Source organism: Thunnus maccoyii, chromosome 20 (genome assembly GCF_910596095.1).
Source record: "Thunnus maccoyii chromosome 20, fThuMac1.1, whole genome shotgun sequence".
NCBI classification, from domain to species: domain Eukaryota; kingdom Metazoa; phylum Chordata; class Actinopteri; order Scombriformes; family Scombridae; genus Thunnus; species Thunnus maccoyii.
In genome coordinates, this window is record NC_056552.1 from 10,057,887 (window position 1) to 10,084,979 (window position 27,093).

Consider the following 27,093-nt stretch of genomic DNA (forward strand, 5'->3'; position numbering starts at 1 on the left):
ACTTGAGTCTACAAACACGCCAGCTGATTAAAGGGTATAATTAAAATATAGTTAAATAAACATCTTGTAAAGCTTACATATTTTTTTGTTCGTACATTCAGATATTGAAGAAATTTATTGTTTGATACTGACAGTTAGCTCCGCCCCGTTTCCATGGCAACACGTCACAATGCAACGTAGCTTCCTGTTTGGCAGGGAGCCCTGGCGGGAGATTCATCCAGCATGGCGGTGCAACCGAAACAGAACCTGTCCATGGACAGTGCAGCCGAGCATGGCTTCCTAAACTTCTTTTTCTCCATGCCCGAGAAACCGGACTCTACTTTCAGAATATTCGACCGCAACGACTACTACACTGTTCACGGGAAAGACGCCATATTCGCGGCGAAGGAGGTTTTCAAGACGAATGGCGTCATCAAAAATTTGGGCTCAGGTAACCTAGCCTCTATAGTCTAGCTAACCACGTAGCTGGCTAGCTTGCAAAATGTATTTTATTAGTGACAGGTTATTGTTTAGCATGCTAATTTAGTTGCGTGTTTTTGTCTTATGCATTGACTCAGATTTAGATGTGTCCGCAAGCTAAGCTAGCATAGAGACGGATACCCGTGCTAGCATAGAAAGCTAGCAGAGGCATCGTGGGCTCATGTGTAGTTTGTGATGTTAATCTGAGCTTGTTTCGTCAACAGGGAGTCGCAAGCTGGAGAGTGTGGTCCTCAGCAAGCTCAACTTTGAGGCCTTTGTGAAAGACTTGCTGCTGGTGAGGCAGTACAGGGTTGAAGTGTACAGAAACCACAGCAAGAGCAGCAAGGAGCACGACTGGAAGATTGAGTACAAGGTATTGTTTTGACAATGACATCAGACTTTGTGGTTTTGTGTTTGTTTATATTTCATCTAGCCTTTTAAATAAAGATGAGCTGCTGTCTTGCAATGATGATGTCCCACTTTCACTGTATCAGTTGTGAATTGTGTTGTCCTGCTTTGTGTATTATGTGTCTGTGTTGAATATATTATAATATTAACAAAGGCTGGCTGATATGGTTGAAGTATCAACGTATGGAAAATAGAGCTGCAACGATTAGTCATATATAATCTTTGGGTTATACACTTGGTTGGGACAAGGAAAGACATTTGAGGACATCAGGTCAGGCTTTTTTTTAATCTATAACATTTTAATTTATTTTACTACTCAGGGATGCAGAGTTCTGTATTTGTTTTTTATATATTTATATTTATTATGTTTTCTTTTTTCCTCACATGTATGTTTGATTTCCACTGGACCCTGTAGAGAAAGAATCAGTAATCAAACATTTATAACCATTTTCTGACACTTCATAGACCAAACGACTAACTAATTGAGAAAATAATGGATAATGAAAATAACTGTTAGTTGCAGCCCTGATGGCAAGTGTACAGAAAAAAAAGTAATCACATTTTGTTTTGATTTATGTTTGGATCTACAAAAACACACCAGTGCAAGAAATAACATATTAAAGTGAGAACATGTAAAAGTGAACTTTAGATTATTAAAACTACATGAGTGCAACCTAATCCAAATCATAAATATCCACCAAAATACAACTAAAACAGATTAAAAGCACACATAAAATCTCATTAATAACCTTATTCCATACATTAGCTCTGACCTGACCACTGAAAGTCCCTCTTAGTTTTTGTCAACTTCATACCTCATGACACAAAACATCCATTGTCAGAATAAAAAGAGTCTCTGGCTACATTATTTGCATGATCACACAATGGCCCTGGTATTATAGCCATGTTGAATGTTGAGGATCCCCACTGTTGATATTATACATATGATGCAGATTCTGTTGTTCTCTATTGACAGGCAGCAATCCTGCACTTCTAAATTCAATTCAAGAAGACTCATTCAGTAAATACATACATTTATTTTGGGTATCACCAACAGGGATGATCATAAATCTATTGTATCGATGATGACACAAGAAGTTTCATATTAGGAATATCAAAATGCCCCATTCTGCAACACAGGAACTTAAATTTACCGTCACTCTCATAATATTCTAGTAACAACAGATGTATAAGAGAGTGACCGGTCCAATATTATTCCTAAATATGTAGCAGATCTCTCAGAAACAATTTAAGTTATGTTACACACAGTTTTTGACCTGTTTGTTTTGGAACACATAACATCTGACAGAGCTCTTCATACATGTAAATAAGGCAACTAATAGTTATTTTCTTTATCGATTAATTTGCACGTGATCTTTATTAATTGTTTTGGCCATTAAAATGCCAGAAAATAGTGAAAAATGCCCTTTATAGTGTGAAATGTTAAAATAGCTTGTTTTATCAGACCAGCAATTCATTCATTCATTTATTTATTTTGACGCAAGACCATAATCACATGATGGAGCACAAACAGAACATACAGTATAGTAATAACAAAGCAATGGCACACACATGGATAAAATATAACATATGCTACTTAAACAAAGGAAGGATATTGTTCAAAATGCCACCTAATTTAAAAATAACTTTTGGCTTATCTGATTTGTAATAACAAAATTAATTTAAACATACATGGACGGTTTAAATAACACCTTTCCCTGTAATTCATTATGCTTACATTCTTACATTCAAACAGAAATATACTCGTCTCCTAGACGGTTGTCATTAAAAAGGTTGCAGATCGTCTGGTTTCTATCTAGCCCTTTTATATCTTCCAGTGACATCGGGAATTACAAATAGCCTGTCTGTACTTCTGGTTTTCACATAATAAGATTCTTTTCCAATTTAGGCTCTTGTTTCGAGATCACATGCTATCAAAGCTGGATGATATTCAGCTTACTATCATATATGACAAAGAAAAGCATTTGAGATGCTGGAACCTGCAACTGTTTGATTTTACTTTACTGAAATTATTAATCAAATTAGTTGCTGATTCATTTATTTGTTGACTATTCGATAATTGGTTCAACTCTACATGTTAAAAAAAAAAAAAATTAAAAAGAAACATCAGTAAGTTATTTGTTAGCTTTTTAAATAAAAAATGAAATCTAGCCCTGGTTTGTGCGTCTCATGTGTTATTACATTTGAGTCGCAGTGCATCAGTTGTTTTGAAAGATAAATACCTGGCAAGGTTTGAAAAAAGCCCAGTAGGTCTTTTATCAACACTAAACATCTTTGAATGTATTTCCAGAATCCTCAAAGACTCCTCTGTCCGTCTGATTAAAAAAAACAAAACTATTCAGTGTGCTTTACAATAAAAGAGATTTTACCTGTTTCTCAAGTTGCGACACATCAGCTACATAAAATGGAACTAGTTAAAGTCATGAATTTGGACGTCTGACTTTTTAAAAACAATAACATAATATGAAAATCACAGTATGTTTCCTCTGAAAGCTGATGATTCTCCCCGTCATTGTGCCTCTTTCTGTTCCCCTCGTCCGTCTCTTCTGAACTCAGGCCTCTCCAGGAAACTTGACTCAGTTTGAGGAGATCCTGTTTGGCGGTGGAAGCGGAGCGGAGGGCTGCGCCGGAGTTGTAGCTGTGCGGTTTGCTACAGGAGCTGACGGGCAGCGTGTGGTCGGGGTGGGCTATGTGGACGCAGCTCAGAGGACGATGGGAGTGTGTGAGTTTCCAGACAACGAGATCTTCTCCAACCTGGAGTCCCTGCTTGTCCAAATCAGCCCCAAAGAGTGTCTCTTAGCCCTGGCTGAAGCTAACCCTGAAGGGAATAAACTACGGGAGGTACGTTAAAGTCAGTTATTCTCGATACAACTTAATATATATTTGAAGCAATTCCTGGGAAGGTCTTATGTAAATTTAAGCTCTAAATAGCATATTACTTCTCAAATTTAGTTTAATAAATCTTGAAATTACGTTTTTGCTCGGATAAAACGAGACAATTGAAGACATCAAATTGTACTATAGTAGTAGTACTGTAGTAGATTTTTTTTGCTATTTTCTGATGTTTTATTATAAAAAAATGTGATTAATTGAGAAAATAATTGTCAGATTAGTCAATTACGAAAATAATCATTAGTTGCTGCCCTAGTATGTACATGTAGCCTCTGGATTTTAACGAGGTCATTGAACTTTTTTGTGAAAAAATGATATCAGACACATTATTGTTCCAAGTAGAATATTAACACATGTCTTGAGGGGGTCTCTAAATTAAACATTTTAATGTAATTTGATGAAACTCGCAGATATTCTGATATAAGAGCATAAACATAGTCTGTCACACTGTGATTATGGTGTGAATACATTGTGTGTCTGTGCAGGTGGTCCAGCGAAGCGGCATGCTGGTCTCTGACAGGAAGAGAGCAGACTTCAGCAGCAAGGACATGGTCCAGGATCTCAACAGGCTGCTGAGAGCCAAAAGAGGAGAGACTGTGGCCAGCAACACACTGCCTGAACTGGACAAACAGGTAAACAAAAGATCTTCTTCCTGTACACTGTTGGACGAAAACTCGGGAGAGACTCAGCAGCCAGATGTTTCTCCGTTCTCTGTTTACAGTAGGAGCGGCTCAGATTGACACTAAAATGAGAATAGCTGGTCCACCTTAAAAGTCAGCCCACCTTAAGTGAGCCTGGTCAGGTTAGGCTAACCCATTGCGAGACAAATTGACTATATGAAAAGTAATAGTTGAAAGGGCTTAAGTGCGTGCGTGTGTTTGGTTTCATTCACAGGTGGCTATGTCATGCTTGGCTGCAGTCGTGCGTTTCCTTGAACTGCTCTCTGACGAGTCCAACTTCAACTCCTTCAGTCTGACCACTCTGGACCTGGGTCAGTACATGAGGCTGGACAACGCTGCCGTCAGGGCTCTTAACCTCTTCCAGGTCAGTGCCAGGCTCATAGGAGCTCACATTTCTCCATTATTAACAAGTTCTCCCACATCCATGCAGGTAGATTTGTAGATGTATTCTACGTGCTAATGATAATGATCAAACATATATTTTATACTCCGGGATCAGCAGTACAGAAGCCGTGTGGGACATTGATCATTTTATTGAAACATGCTGTTGTTGTGTCCTCCAGGGTTCACCCGATGACACCAGCGGAGCTCATTCATTGGCCGGTCTGTTGAACAAGTGCCGTACACCTCAGGGTCAGCGGCTCGTCAACCAGTGGATCAAACAACCACTTATGGACAAAACCAAAATAGAGGAGAGGTAATACAAGGATGGGAATAAAGTGTGAGATCTGATATTTCTACAATGTTAATTGAAATAAAAGTGTGTACTTTTTATGAATCGTGTGTCTACCCATGAGTCATGTGTCATACAGGTCATTAAAGTCCTGTTAGTTAGAGATTTGAGTCGTTTGTTCTACATTAACCTCAGAGTGGAGGATCTGTCTTTGAGTCTGCTATTTGGGCAAACCATATATACTATATATTATTTCTTTAGTGTCTTGAAGGAGAACTTTGTGTTTTTGTCATATAGTTTTGTTTTTACAGTGTCACAAATTCATATTAAATGTACTTTTTTTACACCAATCAACAGTTAAATACTTCAACAACTATTGGATAGATTGACATTTGTTGAGGATACTCTTGACTCTGTGTGTGTGTGTGTGTGTGTGTGTGTGTGTGTGTGTGTGTGTAGGCTGGACCTGGTGGAGAGTTTCGTGTGTGACTCTGAGCTGAGGCAGACCTGTCAGGAGGACTTGCTGCGGCGGTTTCCAGATCTTCATCGTCTGGCCAAGAAGTTCCACCGTCACTCGGCGACCCTGCAGGACTGTTACCGCGTCTACCAGGCTGTGAGCCACATCCCTGCCCTCATCACGGCCCTGGAGAGATACTCAGGTACGCCTTGATGCCAGTGTGGTCAAACTGTAGGCACAGAGAGATGGATCAGATACTCTGCACTCTTCAAACATTCTTTGGTGGATCTCAGGGGTTTTCAGTGTGTCATAGGAGACACACACTAAACACTTGTTACACTCTTGATACCAAACATGATGCTTTTGTCCAAATTGATTTACAATGAGAGGATCATGGCGCTCTTTCTTGTCTAGTCTAAAGCGGCCATTCTGAGATGGCATTTTTTCACAGTAATGTTGAATTCAGATATGATTTTCTGGCTATGTCACGTCAATTTGTTTGCATTATTCTCACCCCTTTTTCTGATCCACAGTTGTTTAGGAGATGCAAGAATCAGCACATATTGTTCATCTATCATGCCAGGCTGAGTTAAACAATGATGCTAGAGATGCACGTCCGCCTGATTTACACGACACACACTGCAGTCATGTCATATATCAAGATTTGTTTTTTACGATTTGTGTACCTAGTAAACTAGCAACACATTAATAGCCTGGATATGTACAGAATAGTGCATTCTTTCATCTTTCGTGCATACTGCCTATTTCTATCTTCCTATCCAACATGCATATACAGTATATTCATTGATTTCTGAGGTGTGTTTGTTTTTGTGTGTGTGTGCAGGTAGCTACCAGTTTCTGTTGGAGGCAGTGTTCCTCTCCCCTCTCAGAGACCTGCAGAATGACTTCACTAAGTATCAGGAGATGATCGAGACGACTCTGGACATGAACCAGGTCTTTTCTTTTGTGTTTCTATAGATGTGTGCACTGTAAGAAGATTGTTTTGTGCGTTTTGTCTGCATATTATCTATTTTGAGTGTTGTTTACATGTGTCCTCTCTTGCATATACTGTGTGTGTGTGATACATACATACATTAGATTGACCACCATGAGTTCCTGGTGAAGGCGTCGTTTGATCCAGTGTTGAGTGAGCTGAGAGAAAAGATGGACGCCCTGGAGAAGAACATGCAGACCGTGCTGAACAGCGCAGCGAGAGAGCTAGGTGATCAAAGCACACACACACACACAAACACACACACAATTACATACCGTATATCACAACATGCCGAGACCGAGATAAGTCTTAAAAGAAGTTTAGAACTGTATTTTAAGGAAGTGAGGCACGGGAGGCGTCTGCTGATGAGTTTTTAAATCTGTGGTGTGACAAGAATGCAAAAGCGTCCAAAAGCCAAAGCAAGTCGATTACACCATGCAGCCGTCATGTGCTCAGAACCAAATATTTTGATTGCGGGAAATTCAGCAGATCCCTCTGACTCAAAGACTGACATAAAAGGTCAGACTTAATGTCTGCTTTGTAATGAATCCTTCTCCATGTGGAGTCACCGTAGACTTTAAAATCCCAAATAAAACATTTAACAACATTAGAGTTATTATTGTCTCTTTTTATTTACTAGAAGGTTAATTATTATTATCCCATTACAGACATACAAGACCAGTGTTTGGGTTATAATGCATACTGCATCTAAATTTATCATGTCTGATAACCAGAAAGCCTTACGTTAGTCTAAAGTAACTTGAGCTATTTGTCCCTACCTCAGTGTTTTTCTGTATTGTACAATTTTTTGTCATTTAGATTTAAATTCAATATAGATTTGGTTTTAGAGCTTTAATTGACATAATTGTTTTCATTGTTGTCCTTTAATTTTTTGGCCAGTTGTGTGGATGGCAAAAACTCTTCACATATTAAAAGTACAAGAACAACATTTTCTTAGTTTATCATTTTAAACTTGATCATTGTTTGGAGAGCATTTTGTAGAAGGATAACACAATACCCTAATATCTCAACATGCTTCCTCTGCAAGTCAGTGAATAATGTTGCTGCTTGTCTTGTCCTGTATTCACCACATTATAAATGCTTCTTATATGACTAACTTAAGGTGGCATTATACATGGTTGATGTGGTTTGATTATATATCCCAGAGTGCTCGTGTTTACATTCTTTGAATTAATTTGTAATGTGACAACAGGAACATTTTGCCTACAATCAATAAGCTGAAGTAATTGTGTTTACATGCTTTTCACTTTGTGATAGAGCATGATGATTTATATTTGTATATTGATTTATTTATATTACACAAACACAAGTAGGAAACAACAATACACAAGTGGAAACCCCCTCGACTCGATATACACCCACTGCCAAGAAAGATGAATCGGAGTCCGCTCAACTGATTTACACAGCAGAATGTCGCAGTGGGGATGGTTTTGCTGAATGTATGTTTCTGAAATTTGTTTGATGTTGTCAATCCATCAATCAGTCTTTATTTGTTGTGTGCAATTCAAAGTGCTTCACAGATCACTGACAAGTGGATAATAAGACAGAACACATGAAAACAATTTGAGACAAAATGCTCACAAGCATTACACCAGAAATTCTTGTTCTTTCCAGATTAAGAGTAAACAGTTCGTTTTATATCCATGTGTACTAAATCTTTGTTTTTTATACTTGGATTTAAGTTTGAGCTCACTGTAGGAACTGTGCGTTCCAGGTCTGGATGCCGGTAAGACAGTGAAGCTGGAGTCGAACGCCATGCTGGGCTTCTACCTGCGAGTCACCTGCAAGGAGGAAAAGACTCTGAGGAACAACAAGAAGTTCACCACGCTGGATGTTCAGAAGAACGGAGTTCGCTTCACAAACAGGTCAGTCCCACTTTGTCACACATCTAATGTCAGCCTCGGATAACCCCACTCCTTCTGTCAGCTGACGGTCCGCGCTCACGCATGTGCACTTTCACGTGTCTACAGTAAGCTCAGCTCCTTGAACGAGGACTACACCAAGAGCAGGGAGGAGTACGAGGAGGCCCAGAACGCCATTGTCAAAGAGATCATCAACATTTCCTCAGGTGAGGACTCTCATCACATGCTGCTCACTGTGTCTCAGCAGCATGGCATTGATTTTGACAGATGAAAGAAATGACGACGTCTGAGTTACATGGAAGTGATGATCACATGGAATTTGTCGAGTGACCTTTAGTAATTGATTTCATTCACATTTTCCACAAAGGTCAGTAAACTGTACACTGCTTTGAGCTTTTGAATAACAGGTTTGTTGAGATTGTGGTCTGATGGAATTCTTTGATCATTTTTATTGATCATTTTGGAGCCGGCACATGCAGCAGACTTCTATCTCTGTGATAATTCATTTCAAGTTTTTAAACTCTTCGAACCACCAGGCTATGTGGACCCGCTTCAGACGCTGAGCGATGTCATAGCGCAGCTGGACGCTGTGGTGAGCTTCGCTGTGGCCTCCGTCTCCGCTCCCGTGCCCTACGTTCGGCCTCGTCTGCTGGACGATGGCTGCAGGCGTATGGAGCTGCAGCAGGCCAGGCATCCCTGCATGGAGACAGACGCAGACACCGCCTTCATACCCAACGATATCACCTTCATCCAGGGAGAGAAGAGCTTCTATATTATAACAGGTTAAACAGAGGCATTTGTACTGCACCTGACATACACAGTTTAAAAAAATATGCACTTTATAGCTGAAAGGAGAGTGAATCCGGGATTATATTACAGAAACATGATCTCAAATGAGTGCTAATGACACCTTGGAGTTCTTCTTTTCCCAATTGGGCAAAAGAAAAAACGATTATCACAGCTTTAAAGATTTAAGAATAGTCTTATCTTTGTAGTTTTGGCCATAATTCCTCTTAGCCAACAGGCTGTCTCCTCAGTAACTTTCCCACGGGTCTAAGAAATGCCAAAAAAGGCCCTGCTACTGTACCGTCAGATGGTTCACATATTGGGCGGATTTTCCAGGGCTGAACGTCACTGATTGGTCAAACACAGACACCAAGCATGCGGCAGCTTGCATACAGCTTCATTCTCAAAATAAGAAGTAGTGGGCAACTCTTGTATCAATACAAGGACAAGAGGTGCGGACATCATGTCAGGAGTTTCCAGTCTCCTTCTCAGTCATTCATTACATCTATTCAAACATCAGCATCACTCTACAGTTAACACCGAGAACGACAGGACAACTTTATGTTGTTGAAAATGCATTTCAAACACTGCTGTTGTGTTTTAATCTGTCATCAGTCTAGTTAGACAAATCATCATGTTATGTGGTGGAAACCTAAACTAGAATGCACAAAAGGGACTTGTAGTTTCTAGTCTTGCCTGAGTTTAGTTCCTTTTTCTAGAACTAATAAGTTGCAAGGAGCTACAAATTAATTGCTGAAATCTGAGAATGAAGACGCCAAAACAAGTTGTAGCAAACCAGGATTATCTTTAAACAACTAACTTTTCTGTATCTTTGTTGTACCTCATCACACATAATACACTATCTAGCTACCCTCTCTTCTTGTCTGCAGGACCAAATATGGGCGGCAAGTCGACATTCATCCGTCAGGTGGGCGTGATCGCTCTGATGGCTCAAATCGGCTGCTTTGTGCCCTGTGAGAAGGCGGAGCTTAGCGTGATTGACAGCGTCCTGGCTAGGGTAGGAGCGGGAGACAGCCAGGTGAAAGGAGTGTCCACCTTTATGTCCGAGATGCTGGAGACGGCTGCCATTCTGCGGTAAAAACACACACGAGTCCACTAAAAAAAAAAAAAAAAGTGATACACAAACCTCGTCTCAACTTCACTGTTGTATCTCCAGCTCGGCCACGGAAAACTCGCTCATCATAATCGACGAGCTGGGCAGAGGCACGTCCACGTACGACGGCTTCGGTCTGGCCTGGGCCATAAGCGAACACATTGCCTCCAAGATTGGCAGCTTCTGCCTGTTTGCCACTCACTTCCACGAGCTGACGGCGCTCGCCACACAGCAGCCCACCGTCCACAACCTGCACGTCACGGCCCTGACCTCCCACAACACACTCACCATGCTGTACAGAGTCAAACCGGGTCAGTTTTCTGCATTTTCTATCCCTAATATGGATGTAAACTGATAAAAAGGAACTTTTTCCTTAGTTTTATTTAGTTTTCTCTCTGGAACGTCTTTCTACTTCCTGTTCATATTCTTATATCTGCAGAGATTCAAGTCCTGTTGTTAGTAAGTAGACCTTGAGTTAAGATTAAAAAGGCTCCAAACTGACGCAGCCCTCACTGTGTGTTCAGGTGTGTGTGACCAGAGTTTTGGAATCCATGTCGCCGAGCTGGCTTGCTTCCCGCCATCGGTGGTTGCCATGGCGAAGGAGAAGGCCGAAGAGCTGGAGGAGTTCCAGGAGCCTGCAGGGGAGAAGTCGGAACAGGAGGAAGAGCCCGAAGCCAAGAGACGACGAACAGATAAACAAGTAGGGCTCAGTTCTCCTGCTGTCATCCCAGCCCAGATACGTGACATCATATCCTGTCTGCATAGTTGACAGGTGGACTGACTCAGCTGGTCGTGCTCAGGGTCACTTTGACATTTGACGATCAAACCACCAACCCTGTGATTAACGGCAAACCTGCTCTTTCACCTGAGCTACAGCAGATCAGGCTGTTTTGATAGGAGGAATGATTAGAGCGAGCAAAACCAGTTTCTGTGTTCATTTGGGCACCTGACTGTTATCTTAAGTCAGAAAGGAAAATAGTGAACCTGTCCTTTAGATGCACTATTGATGCAGACAAAGATGGGATAAGATAAATTTCACTGATCCCATGCAGGGAAATAAGGAACAAATTGTAAAAATTGTAATCTTGTCTGAAATATGTTTTTTTTCTCTCTATCAGGTCGGGGAAAACCTGATCCAAGACTTCCTGGAGAAGGCAAAGTCACTTCCTGCTGCCACCATGACTGAAGAAGAGGTGAAGGCCGAGCTCAAGAGGATGAAGGAGGAGCTGATGGCCAAGAAAAACACGTTCATCTCAGAGATCCTCGCACGCTGTGTTCCTGTAAAAACTGCTTGATTTTTTTATGCTCAAATCTATGTACTCATGACCGTCAAAGCTCATATACTGTAGGTAACCACACTAAAGCGCTTCTATTGTATAGTTTTTCAATAAAGAATTATTCCTGGACGTGCTGAGTTTGGTTTTGTTTTTTTGACCATGTTATTGTAGTTACATGACAACATGTGGTGCGTCATTAGCTTTTTTTTATGATCAGATGTGTTTGGACACTGATGAATACATTTCTACCACACAGCTGCATGTAACAGCTTTGAATGTGCAGAAAGTATAAGTGCAGCCCACTAACAGATTTACCACTTTAACTAAATTTTACCCGTATGTTTCTTTAATTTAAAAGGGAAAAATCTTTTTCCACACTGTGCAACAGTGTCACATATTTTCAGTATCTTTGTTCCAAAGTTTGTTTTGCTACTGATACCTTCGATGAAAACTTAAAATCCAAGCTTCAATGTTTGTTTTAACAGCTGCACTATTACATTAAATGACGATATTCTAGATGTAATCTTTTGTTTTTACACATTTCCCCAAAATTCAGCCTGACATGTTCTGTGGGTTTGAACACCTAAAAAGCTCATTTCTGCTATATTGTGTAGTTTTTACAGCCACCACATACAGTTAATGCAGTGAAATAATGTACCTAAAAATGTTCCTTGTGTACAGTACACAGGAAGAAGTTATCAAAATGTAGACAGCTGTATTCTCTGTAAATCAGTGCCACCTCTGTGAGAACTACAACAATCTACCAACCAGCATGTTCTACAAACATTTCTACTTGAACTCACTATGGGTTTCAATGTATTTTGTGGCACTTTCAAAGAGTTATGAGATGCACTTTGTAGCTACTAGATTTAACTCAAAATACAAATTAGAGGTTTGCAATTACAGCTGTTAAAATGATTTTATCAGGCTTCAATAACTATTGATATTTGTAGAAAATAACTTGCATATGATGTGGCTTTGATCGTATTCACACATGAATATCAGCTCATTTTCTTACATCTTCTGTCTAAGCTGCATATCATTTGACGACATCACTGCAGATGAGCATTTTACAAACATTTTATATACTCAATGAATTGGTAAAAAAAAAAAAAAATTTCAGGCCTGTTAAATATGTCAGACCTGATGGACTGCAGCCTTTGAGCTACTGAAAGTGAAAAGTTATCTGATACTGTTAATTCTGAAGCAGCTTTTGAACACTTGACGGTCTGTTGAGATCATCTGTTAAGTTTCTTCTGCATGTGGTGACAACAATGTCTCCAAACAACCTGTGAACACTGAAAACCATTTAGTAAGATCTGCACAGGTTTGACAAAGGTAACATAATAAAATAGGGATGTTGTAAAAGACACATCACCTCAAAAATTCAAAAAAAAAAAAGAAAAATCACCCGCTGTTGGAGATAAATATTGCACAGCATTTTCTCAGTAGCAATTTCTCTGTGAAAGAAGTTGCTCTTAATCACATCTGTACAATTTAATTAGCAGGTTTTCTAACTCATCAGCTGCAAATTGTCAAGTGAACAATGTTTTTAGGGCAGTTTTTCACTTCCAAACATCAACTCCTAGGGTACTTTTAGCAGCATATTTGTTTAACAAGACGATGCATCTATTGGTGGTTTCGCAGAATGAATTTTCCTCACAGCAAGTGAATTTAACACAAGACACCTCTGATCTAATAAAGTTTTATTTTCTTAGAAATGGCCAGTTTCCTGTTTTCTTTTTTTGTCTTTCTAAGAAAGTATACCCCTTTTTGAATTCCAACTAGCATCTACATAATGGTTATTGAATACTTCACAATATATTAAGTCTAGATGTTATGGTACATGCATACGATTCAGGCTGCATGAGGAGCCACAGTCACCACGATACACGGGGGAGGACGGGAGGAGTGGGTGGGGAGGGGGAGGTGGGGAAGGGGGGGGGGGGACACGGGGGGAGACTGCAGACCGACTCTTCAGTTCCAGTTCAAAAGGAGCTCTGACGCCTCCTATTAAAACCCTCTCCATAAAACACTGACTGCATCAACTTATAAACATATACACACACACTCTCACACAACTTGCACTGTACACAACACACATTTACACACACACATACATACACACCTTTATACAACTGTGGAGCCCCTCCACCTGCCATTTAAGCTAATATACTGGAGAGGGTTTTTAGTGTTTAAACGAGATTCTCTTTCACAGAAAGAACTTCACCACTGGGACCTTTTGAGTTTCTGCAGTTTGCCTGGGTGTCGGGGGTGGGAGGAGGGACGCTAAACCAAAGAAAAATAATAATAATTATAATAATATATATTAAAATAAAAGACATTCAAATACAGTCAGCTTTTTGCTTGAAAATACAAAACTACATGAGAAAGCATTGAAATAAAATCCACTGATCAGAACATAGTTTTTAAAAAAACAAACAAAAAAAAAAAAAGCCCAAGTGCTCCATCACACACACAATCTTGCTCTTTATCCACACACAACAGAGCAACATCCGCCCATATGTTGCCTAGTTACAACTGCCTGGGCAGCCAATGGGGATGGCAGCTGCGAGGAAGCAGGAAGTCTCTTTGACAGCAGTTCTTGTGAAGAAGAAGAAGAAGACGAAGTGGGCCGGGAGCTGAGAATTAACACCGAGTGAAGGGGGGGGGGTTGGAGGGGAGGGGGGGGGATCTTCACGTGCTGCCGCCATTGACAGCCTCTCTTCAGAGCCCTTCTCTTCCCTTCTCTTTGTCTACAGACTGCAATAAGAAATACTCGAGTGAGGAATCTCTTGTGGCCGTTCTGTCAGTCTACTCTTTGCTCCACTGCTCCCTCTAGTGGAGTCTGCCGCCGCTGCAGTGTGTCTTGACTGCAGCGGGCAGGAAGCTGCTTCCTCTGCAGCCTCTTTTCACCTCGATCCCGTCTGAGAGCGCCGCAATCACAGAGTCTCTCTGGGTCCTTATGGCTCCAAATGGATGTGTGTATGTCACTGTGCCTGTGTGCGCGCGTGTCTGTGTGTGTGTGTGTGTGTATGGCTGTGTGCAATGTAATGTGTTTTGTATGCTTATGTGAGAGAGTGTAACTCGACTGGATGCCTTCAGTTATGTTGCAGCGTGTTGGACTCGATGGGCGGCGCTGAGTCATACAGAGTGTCTGTGTCGTGTGTGGGCTCTCCGGCCAGCGTGCATGGGTTGGACAACGTTCCTGCTCCGCAGTCACAGAAAAACCTGGAAGGCACATATATCAGGGATTAGACGCCATACTCCCTTTAAATTTGTGGTGCAAATGCTAGTTAAGTGGATTTTTACACATTTTTCAGTTCGATCAAGGCTGCAACTGATGATCATTATTATAAAACCCCCAAGATTATTATCCCTGATGTTGGAGAAGCAGTGTCAGAGAGGAATAAGAGGCTCACCGATCGTGCCGTATAAACTCTACGTCGTGCCCTTGGTGGCATTTTTTAATGCAGTTAACACAGATGGCGTTCCTATCTGTTGTATTACAGGTGTGACACCTGCAGAGACAGAAGACAACAAGATAAACAGTTAAACATGAGACAGTACCTTACTTAAGTGTTTTTAACCACTGCTAATCTAGCAGGGATTTAATCTTTTCTGATTATTTTCCAACTCTGAACCTTTTGTTTACCTGTAGAAGTCGTGCATGGGGTAACTGGTGTAGCTGGAGATCTTATAGAGACACTGTCCTCTGCTCACAGCCTTCTCAATGGCATCCTGGTTATTCAGAATCTTATTATCTAACAGAAGAGAGCACAACAGAAAATTAACAGGGTGATACCACGGCTTGACCTAAGCTTTAATGTCCGCAAAAACACTAAGTTACCTTTCATGGTGACGTTGACCCCCGAGGCGAGAAACAGCCCTCCGAAGCGATTGTTGAAGATCTGGTTGCCCTCCAGGGTGGCTGTGGCGTGGTTAGTGATTTCAATACCTGGAGAGGAAAAAAAAAAGGAAACATCAGCACCAAAATTAGATACAATCTGATATGTTTTGTCACATGGAGTTTATTGTAAACAAAGCTAACCTGCAGCAAAGCCGTCAAAAATGCGGTTCTTGCGGAGTATTGGATGGCTGTTAGTGCTGATCAGCACGCCGGCCTGAGCGTTCCTGAAGATGTCGTTCTCCTCCAGCAGACCTGAAGAGAAAAAGATTTTATAACACAAACTATAAGACAAAGAGGTGCCAAATTAGGAGGAGCAAACACCAAGGTAACTGTTAATATGTAGCTATGCTCTAATTTATAGGGATGTCCTGAGCCAATCTCAAAGATCGGTATCAGTGCCGATCATGGCATTTTTTTAAACTGAACGGTATTGGCTATATTGAGTGAGAATTTGTGCCAAATCCTTTCTTTTCAATCGTCAGCTCTCACACAGGTGTTGTAAATGGAGAGCACAGTTTGTGGCAGGACACAGAAGCGTACTCTGACATACCCGCGGCTAAAATATCTGTAGTACGGAAATGTTTTAAATCGGAAAACAGAAGCAGTCCGACATCCACTTGTAATGTCTGCAATGCGAGTGTTTCGCAAGGCAGCAGTAACAGACCTGCGCTCAATTTGATACAGCGCCTAAAAAAAAAAAAAAAAAAAAAAAAAAAGAAACACTCGACGTAACACAGTGAGTTCATGCAACAAATATTGGAGGACACTGTTATAAAAGAGAGAAATTTTCTTGAGACTGTGACAAGGCCAAAAAGATTACAGAGAGGGTGACTGAATTCATTGCTTTGGATGACCGGCCCGTCACTGCAGTAGCGAGCCACTGTACACGCTACCCTCTCTACACTATCGGACCTTTAAAACAAGGTTCCTGACCACCCATGAGGTCATTTAGCAGATGTGACTGCTATTGGCTTTACCACAGAAATTTGGAGTTCTGTTTACTTAGTTATTTTGTAAAAAAAAAAAATCGAAAAAAAACCTTAAAGGAACAGCTTGGATGCAGGCAATGTTTTTCTTAATGCATTGCAGAGCTATTCAATTATCAAGCATATACACTGGGTTGATTTTAATAACTTTAATGTACTTGAAGTGTGCAGCTGTATTATCTAGGCAGATACTCAAGATCAAATGACTCAGATTGGGGCAAAGAAACTTGCCCTGCTAATCCATCCCTGCTAATTTAAGTAAACTTAAGTTCAACTGATGGTTGGTTGTACTGTTTGGCAGTTCAAATCAAAGAAATTTTCAGAAGCTACGACACATTTTCTTAATTATCTTTGTTTTGTGGAAGATGTTACAGAATATGTTGGGATTACCTCTGCCTCCGTTGAAGATGCAGATGCCTCCGTCTCTGCCGTCGTGAATCTTATTTCGTCTCAGCGTGGGGTTGCTGTCGGTTTTGATCCACACGCCGGCCATGGCATTGTCAAAGATCTCATTGTCCTCGATGAAGCCCAGACCTGTTGACATTAAAACACCAGAATTAGATATAGGAGTAGCCACACGGTATATAACAGATTAACAGTGGAAAAGTAAAATGCAGACCTGAGTTGTAGACTAGAATCCCTCCATTCTGGCCTCCCCATATCTTGTTGCGCCTGATCTTTGGGTTGCTCCCCGTCCTGTCGAGATGAAACATTATTCACAACTGATTCTAATAATCAGCCACATAATCCACAGTTTTATTGCTGAAAGTGAGCATGCAAGCTCTTTTTATTTGTTACGAGCAGATTAAGAGATAAAACGACAAGACGCAGATCGATGGATAAATAAAACTAATTCAAAGTTTGTGAGACAAAAAACCGCTGAAACACGTTACCTTATTTGTACACCAGAGTACATGTGATTGTAGATGTCATTGTCTTCCAACACGCCATGCCCGTTGTCATAGAAATATACACCAACCTAAAAAAAAGGCAGATATTCATAAGATTTAATGGACACAAGAAACGTCCATACAAAGATAAAAAGGTAATTAATTGCAGATATATAGATTCAATATAGAAGAAAAAACAGCCCACTCCAATTAGGATATGTTCTGTAACACAGTGGGAAGGCTGAAATAAAGACTGCGGGGTATTTGTAAGGAATATTTTGTGCTTAAGGTAAGAAATTCACTATTTGAAAAATGTGTGACATCATGTTTACTTTCACATAAAGGTGCTAATCATACCCGAGCTAATTGAGGGTGTTTATATTAACCTTTGACACCCTGCAGTCTAGTCTCCCTGTTGCCAAGAGTAATCCAATTAACAAAATATTCACACACAAAAAATAGTCAACTAAAAGTACATGTACATGGCAAAATATCCCTTCTGTTGTTTCAGTGCACTTCACCTCTTAGCAAAATTCAACTGCAAACTTTCCTGAGTTATCTTAACTACATGACGTTAAACCAAAACCAGATTTCTCAAAAATCCAAGAACTAAATTCAGAACTTAAAATAGTAAAACTTCAAGGCATTAAAGCTTTTTTTATATGTTTAGCTAAATGTATCATCACTCAAACGTCTCTTCACTCCACCTGGTTCTGACACATGCATTCCTTCACAGTGCCAGAAGAAAGATTTGTATCTCTAAATATAGAGAATGAACTAAAAAGCATGACATTTAATCAGTTACAGACTATTTGAGGATGTTGTTCTTCAGGTTTTGTAACAGTTTCACAGGGGCAAACATTTAAGTATGTTGGTTTTTACCTGTTTGCCACTGTGAATGCGGTTCTTGCGGAGGACGGGAGTGCTGCCTGTGGTCACCCAGACTCCGGCCAGTGTGTTGCTGTAAACCTCGTTCTCCTCGATCACCCCCTGGCCTTTCTCGTGCTGAAACACAAAACAGAATCAGCTGTCTGACAATCTTTCTGGAGAAGGTGGCTTTTTTGATCCACTTGTGAAGCGAAGAGTGTTATTTACCACGTAGATGCCCCCGTGCTGTCCGTCGTGGATCTTGTTGTGCCGTACAATGGGGCAGCTGTTGGTTCTGATCTGGATTCCCGCCAAGGCGTTACCGTAGATATCGTTACTCTCTATCAAACCCCGTCCGTCTCCAAATATGTACACCCCTCCTTGGTTACCGTTGAATATAGCGTTTCCCCTGGATATAAAAGAAAAAAAACAAACATGAAGTAAACATGCACATCATAATAACATAATGTTTTATTTTGTGAAGCATGTGTTCTCACCGTATCGTCGGGTCACTGTTGGATGTGATCCACACGCCGGCGAAGTTATTGGCATAGATTTTGTTCTCTATAAACTGCCCCCGCCCCTTCTCGTGGACGTAGATGCCTCCCGTCTGGCCGTGGTGGATCTCACAACGCACCACTGTGGGGTTGGCGTAGGCCTTCACCTCAAAACCTGCTATACGGTTTCTATGGATGTTACAATTTTCAAAGTAACCCTGAAAACACACAGAGAGGAAGAACGATCAGCTGGATCATTATGTGGGGGTAGTAAGAGAGTGGAACCAGAATTTCTTCAAGTAAAAAATATTTGATAGTTTATGTTTAGTTACCATGCCGTGATCGAAAGTGAATACTCCGACATCTCGCCCGTGGTGGATGTGGTTACGTCTAATGATGGGATTGCCGTGGTTTTTCACCCAAATTCCCGCTAGCGCGTTGTTGCTGATTTCATTGTCTTCATAAATGCCCTGAAACAGACAAGAAGACTCGGAGTCAGAGGCAGTGACAGAGTTAACCTATTTGTATGTGTGTGTATGCATGAGCGGTTAAATCTATTTTTACCTGTGCATGGTCTGTAATGTACAGTCCTACGTTCTCACAGTCGCTGATGTTGCAGTGTTTGATGGTTGGGCACGCTCCCTGGCCACTCACACACACAGCTGAACCCACTGAACACAAAAAAAAAAACAGAAGGGTCACACATAATGATCACTTAACACTATCAATTAATTTAGGGCTGCAACTAACGATCATTTTCATTATCTGTAGATTGTTTTCTCGATTAATCGTTTCGTCTATAAAATGTCAGAAGAGTGAAAAATGCCTGTTATGACTTCTTAGAGCCGATGGTGACGTCTTCAGATGTCATGATGAACAGTCCAAAATCCAAAGATATTCAGTTTACTATCATATAACACAGATCCTCATATTTGAGAAGCTGCAACCAGCAAATGTTGGGCGTTTTTGCTGAAAAATGACTAAAAGATTATTCGATTATCCAAATAGTTACTGATTAATTTTCTGCCAATCGACTAATTATTCTAGCTCTAAATTAATTTATCATTTGACCGACTGTCAAAGAACCCAAAAGGTATTTAATTTACAATGACAGTGTTGGACGATTAACAAATACTTTATGCTTTTATTAGCAGTAGTGGAGACATGACGGGAAACAAAGGAGAGAGATGCAACAAAGGTCCTCAGCTGGATTCAAAGCGGGGGCATTGTGACTCATGTTTGGAGTTTTGACCCCTGAGCTAAGGGGGTGTCCTGTTATTATCAAACTTGATTAATTAATTTTCTGCTTATTGACTCGATTCATCATTTTGGCACAACTCCATTGATGCTGTCATGTGTTTACAGTAGTCTTGCCAAATTTAATCAACCCTTCCACAGCGCATATACAAGCATGTTCATCCTGTATATAAGGCCACTGGTCAAATGTGTGCCACACATGTATGACTTGAGATACAATTTGGACTGGAGTTGCAGCCCCTCGAGCAGAGTTGTCAGGAATCCATAAAACTACAATTTGGTGATACTTGTGTGGCGATACAGATAGCAGCCACCTTATACAAGTTCAACATTATACTCACTGATAAACAACGACGAGGCTTTTGATATTTTCTTCAAGTAGTACTCCCGTAGTGTACAATTCATTGATGCCAAATGTGATCTGACATTTAGTACTACATGGTCTCAATCAGACAAGACAGATAACACACTGTGCTGATAAAAAAAAGAAAAAGCCTCAATACACAAGAGATGGTCTTATACTGAGCAATACTGGCATTGATTTTCCAAAACTTCACTGAAACAACCTGAAAATTTTCCACTAGAACAAACTGTCATAATAAAAGTAGTTGCCAAAAAAAATACTGCTTCAGGGTTTCTTGGTTTTCAGTCCAAGACCCAAATGACAAATTTAGTGTTACATGCTGGGACACACACTCAGAGGGAACATACTGATCATTTAGTGATATACCTAAGTTAGGGACACTGTGTGCTTTTTAAAATAGCAGACCATGGCTCTAAATCATTATACAGGGTGTTAGCACATGCACAACATCATGTAAAACAATACAAGAGCCCTGCAGTAACGCTACTTTTGCAAAAGGTAAAGTTGCATTTATCAACAAGGTTGCAAAGTCAACTTTCATTTTTGAGACCCCCCCCCTGTATATGAATGATCCGTGTGTGTGTGTGTTACCTGTGCATGTGGAGCGGATGATGCAGTGGTCGATGTTGGGGCTGCAGTTGACTGTGATCTCCAGACAGTGGTGGGCGTTATGGTGCTGTGCTGACTTATCATCAGGATTAAACTGAGGAGAGAAGTGCAGCAGAGGTCAGACAGAGGCTGCGATTACTGACAACACATCAGGCTTCTGTCCACCCACCACATCCAGACTGACTCTTCCTACTGGGAGGCATAAGTGACACTAATAATACTTGTAGCTGATAACGAAATGTTACAAGGAAACAGTGAAATCTACACCATAAGACAAATAAAATAATCAGTACGACGCCAACTGCGATGAATTTTCTATCTAAAAATTGTCTTATGACTTACAAATTATTGCTTTAACACTACATAAAAGATTGTCCAAGACAAGCAAGACAGGTGTTTCACACATCAGCCAAACACAAACCATAATCTTTATTTTCTACTGGTTTTTAAATATGACAATTCATATTATAACCTAATTTGCATTTTAAAACAGTTAATTAACAGATAATCAGCAAAACAATCTGCAACTGAACAAACCTTTATGACAAAACAGTTACACTAGTATCTTCTAAAAGTTCATTAAAACAAAAATATCACTCTCACAGGTTTGTCACAGTGGAAAACTGCACAGACAACAATTTGCAGTCGTTATTAGGTGTTCATGAGAATTGTTACGAGACCCATTTTTATTTTATTCTTTTGTGATTCAGACCCAAGAGTCTCTGTTGGAGAAATAATAATTTTATCCTCAGTTATGAATAAATGATAAACTGGAGGCCAACCTTGACTTTCCCCACTGTGACTACACAGCTCAACAGTGGAGCCCTGTAATAGGACTAGAAGGTAGAGACCTTTGATATACAGCCGGTTCTTCAGGTTCAAGTTACTATGCTTACCTTGATGGTCATGTATCCCACGTAGGCGTCCTCTGAGCCCTCCATGAAGACAAATGTTGAGTCTCTAGTATTCTCAATCACCACCTTATCAGCTACTTTACCAGGAGCTGAGGAGAAAGCGGAGAACCCTCATTAACACCCTCATATATAAACACTGCTGAGACTGTATCCCTAACTTGAGAGATAATGATTACACGTGGCACAGGCATACTTTTTTTCGGTATCATACTTACCTGCACCAATCATGGTGATGGGGGACTCTATATAAATCCACTCGTCCGTATAGATGCCAGAGTGGACAAAGATTAGACCGTCAAAGTGGGCTTCTTGCACCCCACCCAGCGCATCTTCAATGGTGTCATAATACTGCCAGAAGACAAGAAACACATACAATTCATAAGAGGACAGTTTGGAAAAGCAAGATGATGTTTACATTGGCTTTGCAAAGTATACACTTAAGTACTATGGCCAAAGAAATGAATCCTTAACGATTTCTCTTTAGCAGAGAGGTTTTGACTTACCAGCATATTCTCCCTGCCTTTGTATCTGCCGGGGTTACTGTAAAAATGTTCGGCAAAGCCTGGTTTTACATGGGCACCTTTGTACTGCAACACAGAAAACACCAGGGTCAATATACATACACTGCTGTTAGGTAGTGTCATCATACAACCTGGGTATCAAACTAACATTTTCCAGCAGGTAGTAAAGCAAAAAAAAGTCTGCAAGTTTTTGAATGAAGAACACAGACAAGAAGGGAATGTGCTACTCAACAAATTGCTGTAAGGTGACAGTTTGTGTACATCAGACCTTCCTGATTTTTTTGGCTCCTGGCCCTTTAAAGCAACCGCAGAATTATTTTTTTCTGCATTTATATTTAAAAAAGGTTAGATGAAGCAAAGTCCTGTCCTGTTAACCATCTTGCAAACCCTCAGATTTATCCTTCAACCCCCACGTTGATGCACACGAATATATGCAAACCAACCACCACAGAACATAACATATGCCGAGGTACAAACTTTCACAATGATTATAGAGTGATTCACAGTTAATTTCGTTTCTAGACATCAAAATTACAAGGAGTACAACTACAGTAAAAACAGAAGAAGAGAGTAAAACTGCAATTTGTAACACGACCAGTGTTTTGATTTCACTACTACATTATGATCAATAAAAAGCAAACATGTTTACTTTCCAGTAGCCTGAGGAGGTTAGACCAAGTTTAGTCTGGACTGACATAATTAGAAAATGAGATTAACTCCACGGTAAGACATTTTATACATACATCTGTTGCCATTGCCTTAAAACAACAATGTGATACAGATATTAAACCGATCTGTGTGCGGATGAACTGAAAGCATTCACCGCAAGACTGAACTTCTGAGAAATACTGTCTATGTGGTTTTGACAGCTACTGGTCATTAAAGTTTGACAAAAAATTTCCCCCAGAAGAAACATGATAAGGAGATGCATGAGTGGCTTGACAGTGTTTCTAAACCACTTTTCAAAAGGGATTTAATGGAGTCAGGTCATTATATATGTATATATATGACAAAATCTGTCACATTTGATCAATTACTTTACACCTTGTTGTTGTGTTTCATTTACTGCCGATTAATAAAAGCACATTTTGCTAAGTTAATGACTGTGTTACATAGTCATGTTAAAGCCATTCTTCCATTTGTCCCTGTATATATTGCAATATTTCAAAAATAAATACACATTAATTTGCTTTCTTATATATATGTGTGTGTGTGTACAAAGTGTTTTATCTTTACATGCATTCTTTTTCCCTATGTCAGACATTGATACCCTACAGTGAAGTGATTGGCATGGATTTTATTGCAAAGCCACTTTCACCTTGTTCAAACTGCAGATTGTTTATTTTTAATATATATGTATATACACATATATGTAGAGAGAGAGAAAATGTAAGGAGAGAATAAACCAAACCAGATCTACAAAGACACTGAGGCACTTTCTTCCTCACAAAAAGACAACGCACCCAGAAACTATAAGGACTGACTTACCAGCTGTTGAAAGCTCTCCTTCCAGGGGTTTGGGTGTTCATGCTCCTCTGGGCTGACTTGGTAGAACCTGCCCGGCTCAGGGTGCATCATGGGACGCGTGTACTCAAACACTTCCATGTATAGACGCTTCCTAGATAATGAAAAACAGCATACCACAAACTTCAGCTGTCTGCACTTTAATGACTTTGATATTCAAAACAGAAACCAAGACATTTCCATCTCTTCAGCAGCACTGACCAGAGGATAGGGTCGTTGGCTAGCTGGCTGAATCTCTTGCAAACACAAGCTGCCTGACAAAGGTCCTGCTCCAGTAAGTAGGAGAAGATCTTCAAAACAACCTCATCTGGAAGCTTCTGTTGCAGATATTGCTCTGCTGGGGCTGCTAAAAGACACACAAACACATACTCACAATATAAGCACTGAAAAATCTCTTCACTCCAAGCACATTAAACTATGGAGTTGTGCAATTTAATGGATTGCAAAAAAAACAAAACAAAAAAAAAACAAGATTTACCAGCACGCACAGAAAAAAAAAAAAAAAAAAAAAATCAATAAAAAGACTCAAATAAAAAAAGCTAACACTCTCTCTGCCCCAGTTCCAAAGATTTAACACACACCTGGCAGGTCGTGGCTCTTACCGGACACTCGTGCCCGCTTGGCTCGATGGCCAAAGGCTTCTGTTGATGAAGTGGAAGCTCCCTGTAAAAGAGGGCAAGTAGGATATTAACTTCATGCCAAGATTCAAGCACTAAGTAATCAACTTGGAAATTTACTGCTCTGTCACAAAATCATTGTTCCTTCAGAGGAGGACACAATCAATCAGCAACTCTCTCTCTCATCCACATACACAATCAAGTCTGCAGACCCTCACACTGCAGCATGAAAAAAAAAAAATGCACTTAAATGTTTCAGTCTAACCTCCATTGGGCCCTTGCTGGGGCAGGCAGAGGCGGTGGCAGAGGCAGCGGCGGTTCTCTTGGGAAGCAGGGTCTTGCGTCGAAGCTGGTAGGGACTGTTTTGAGCTCCTGGGCCGGACTCCTCAATAGCCATCTCTGCTGCGGCTGCTGCAGGAGCCTCCTCATCTGGACAGAAGGGCAAACAGATTTGCTATACATATACCACTTTCTAAAGAGGCACTTCAATGCACAAAGCTGCAGTATAGAGCGAGGACATGCCACAAAAGAAAAAAAAAACCCACAGTGTATGTCATTGGGTGCACAATTATACATCTAAATTTCCTCCAGTAATCACAGTAAACACAAAAACCACTGACCCTCTTATTCTCCTTACCCTTATTGACAGAATGATGTGCATTCAGCTCACATGCTGTATGCACACTGCGCTAACAGACAGGGCAATAGTTGGTATGGCAGACAAAGGTTAGTGATTGATAATGGCAGATGCACCCTTGCAGCCACATTACTAGTCTTTCATGTCTAGTCATTCCCAGCTGATATCGGGCAGTGTGTATATGTCGCTGGGTCATATGTGTGCAGGATCAGACTCATCTTTGTGCTGCTGTCAAATTAAGGGCCGCAGATGAAGTCGATCAGACGTGAGGCTAATGGCTAAAAACCGAACTGCGTAGCTGGCAAATCCGCGGTGTAAACAAATCGAGCTCGGGCTAGCAGGCACCGAGAACAAGGAAGGGGACATGGTTCAATCTGCTGGCTGCGTTAGCTTTTAAACAGCAGCTCCGAGCACACAAAATGGACACAGTGAATTCACCTAAAAAAAAAATAAAAAAAATCACACCGTATCATCTATCACAGCTGATCTGTGTGGCCTTTTGAAGCCGGGGCAGCTAGCTAGCATTGCCCCCATTCGCTGCTAATGTTTTTGTTAACGTTACACCCCAAAAAAATGGCAGTCTGAAAGACAGCGCAGATTTACACCCTCAGAATCGGTAGTGACAGCTGGGAATGCAACGGCCGAGCAGACACGAATATCCTGGTTTCAGCGTATGGAGTCGATCCCCTTTGCCTCCAGCTGAGGTTACCCGAATATCAGCTATTAATGTTGTAACCGTCTAGCTACATACGCATTACGTTAGGCGAAGACAACCCCCAACCTCCTCCTAACCTGGTAGCTAGCTAGCGGCGTTAGCTAGCCCCAATCACTCAAGCCAAACAAAGCGCGGCCTGGCCTAAGCCACAGAGCAAGAAGCCTCGGGTTTTCCTGCTGAACCCGCCGCCTCTATGTGTGAAAAACAGGCCAGTGGAGGAAAACCGAAGCGTTACGTGAAGGCTGCTATCGCCTGACTTTTGTTTTAAATCGTTAGCTGAACATGGCCTAGCTTTACCTCTATCCCCGTTGTTCCGTTCGGGCTGCACCGGGCGCGGCCTCGACACTCGCCTGGGTCTCCTGTTGGTGGCTCTGACGGAGTTCATCTGGGGAGTTGGTTGTTGAAAAATAGACTGCTATCCTCGACCGCCCGCTCCTAATTTTAGCCCTCGACCCCAAACTACCACCCGGGCAGCCTTTTCCCAGATACACCTAAACAATTGCGATCAAGAACCCGCTGGTATTTGGGGTGTAATCGCCTTTTTTTTCTCCTCCGTGGTGTTACTGCTCCCCCCGTATCGCTGCTCGGTGCCAGCTCCGTCTCAGTCTGTAGCAGGAGGAGCCATTAACCCACACGGGAAACAATCGCGAGAAAAAAAGAGCAGAGTGTCTGTTTGACCAATCACATTTGTCGTTTTATAATCTCTTGCTGCAGCGGCCAATCAGGAGCGTCGTATCAGACGACTTGACAAACCTTTCTGTTGGGGTTCGGAATCGGTCAAGCGGCGATTTGATAAATTCATGGACACGCCAATGGACTCTACAGCCACTACAATGATGTACACACTGCAGGTCCAGCTCACATTACTGGAGGTACAAAAGTGCATCAAGGCTACATATACATGTCAGTGCAATGTGCAACAATGTGCCACAATAATGACCAGGAATAGACTTAAATGTTAAAGCTAACGTTTCCAGAATATTTAACAGTCAGTGTATTGTTTTAAAAAGCTGCAAGTCAATCTTTAATTTGTGTAAATATTTTCTATCTACTTGAGTATTTATATTTGCTATCTTATCCTATCTTATTATCAAATATATGTTTATATTTTCACTAAGATATGGCACATAGGTGTGGGTTA

At 40.9% G+C, this 27,093-nt stretch overlaps 2 protein-coding genes across 6 annotated transcripts; one reads left to right on the forward strand and one right to left on the reverse strand.

Annotated features, from left to right (window-relative positions):
* The first annotated feature begins 175 nt into the window (after nucleotides 1–175).
* On the forward strand, nucleotides 176–11,773 carry msh2 (mutS homolog 2 (E. coli)). 2 transcript variants are annotated; one of them, XM_042398210.1, is made up of 16 exons: nucleotides 176–430; nucleotides 684–832; nucleotides 3,445–3,729; nucleotides 4,266–4,412; nucleotides 4,675–4,824; nucleotides 5,024–5,157; nucleotides 5,593–5,792; nucleotides 6,435–6,544; nucleotides 6,689–6,812; nucleotides 8,320–8,470; nucleotides 8,576–8,673; nucleotides 9,004–9,249; nucleotides 10,144–10,348; nucleotides 10,431–10,678; nucleotides 10,892–11,067; nucleotides 11,486–11,773. In XM_042398210.1, the coding sequence occupies exons 1-16, from the start codon at nucleotides 223–225 to the stop codon at nucleotides 11,660–11,662; spliced, it is 2,808 nt and encodes a 935-aa protein (XP_042254144.1). In that variant the 5' UTR covers nucleotides 176–222; the 3' UTR covers nucleotides 11,663–11,773. The 2 variants fall into 2 exon arrangements, with proteins under 2 accessions (XP_042254144.1, XP_042254145.1); XM_042398211.1 differs by having other exon boundaries at nucleotides 10,431–10,674; nucleotides 10,888–11,067.
* A 1,562-nt stretch (nucleotides 11,774–13,335) lies between these two features.
* On the reverse strand, nucleotides 13,336–26,624 carry fbxo11b (F-box protein 11b). Of its 4 annotated transcripts, none has more exons than XM_042397733.1 (22): nucleotides 26,250–26,624; nucleotides 24,866–25,029; nucleotides 24,586–24,646; nucleotides 24,185–24,326; nucleotides 23,948–24,077; nucleotides 22,442–22,525; nucleotides 22,154–22,286; nucleotides 21,921–22,027; nucleotides 21,007–21,118; nucleotides 19,359–19,465; nucleotides 19,127–19,264; nucleotides 18,795–19,012; nucleotides 18,526–18,706; nucleotides 18,313–18,435; nucleotides 17,434–17,519; nucleotides 17,160–17,236; nucleotides 16,931–17,074; nucleotides 15,696–15,806; nucleotides 15,495–15,602; nucleotides 15,300–15,408; nucleotides 15,067–15,165; nucleotides 13,336–14,875 (listed from the first exon to the last, which is right to left on the reverse strand). In XM_042397733.1, exons 1-22 carry the CDS (start codon nucleotides 26,335–26,337, stop codon nucleotides 14,746–14,748), a joined length of 2,652 nt encoding a protein of 883 aa, XP_042253667.1. In that variant the 5' UTR covers nucleotides 26,338–26,624; the 3' UTR covers nucleotides 13,336–14,745. The 4 variants fall into 4 exon arrangements, with proteins under 4 accessions (XP_042253667.1, XP_042253666.1, XP_042253665.1 ...); XM_042397732.1 differs by having other exon boundaries at nucleotides 24,185–24,329; XM_042397731.1 differs by having other exon boundaries at nucleotides 24,565–24,646; nucleotides 26,250–26,623.
* Between the last annotated feature and the right edge of the window lie 469 nt (nucleotides 26,625–27,093).

Coding starts and splice junctions, on each gene's coding strand:
- fbxo11b (XM_042397730.1), bottom strand. CDS start 26,337: ATGAACTCCGTCAGAGCCACCAACAGGAGACCCAGGCGAGTGTCGAGG. Junction 15,603..15,695: donor TTTTGACGGCTTTGCTGCAG/GTTAGCTTTGTT, acceptor TTTCCTCTCCAG/GTATTGAAATCACTAACCAC. Junction 14,876..15,066: donor GAGTTTATACGGCACGATCG/GTGAGCCTCTTA, acceptor TGTGCCTTCCAG/GTTTTTCTGTGACTGCGGAG.
- msh2 (XM_042398210.1), top strand. CDS start 223: ATGGCGGTGCAACCGAAACAGAACCTGTCCATGGACAGTGCAGCCGAG. Junction 4,413..4,674: donor TGCCTGAACTGGACAAACAG/GTAAACAAAAGA, acceptor TTTCATTCACAG/GTGGCTATGTCATGCTTGGC. Junction 6,813..8,319: donor CAGCGCAGCGAGAGAGCTAG/GTGATCAAAGCA, acceptor TGTGCGTTCCAG/GTCTGGATGCCGGTAAGACA.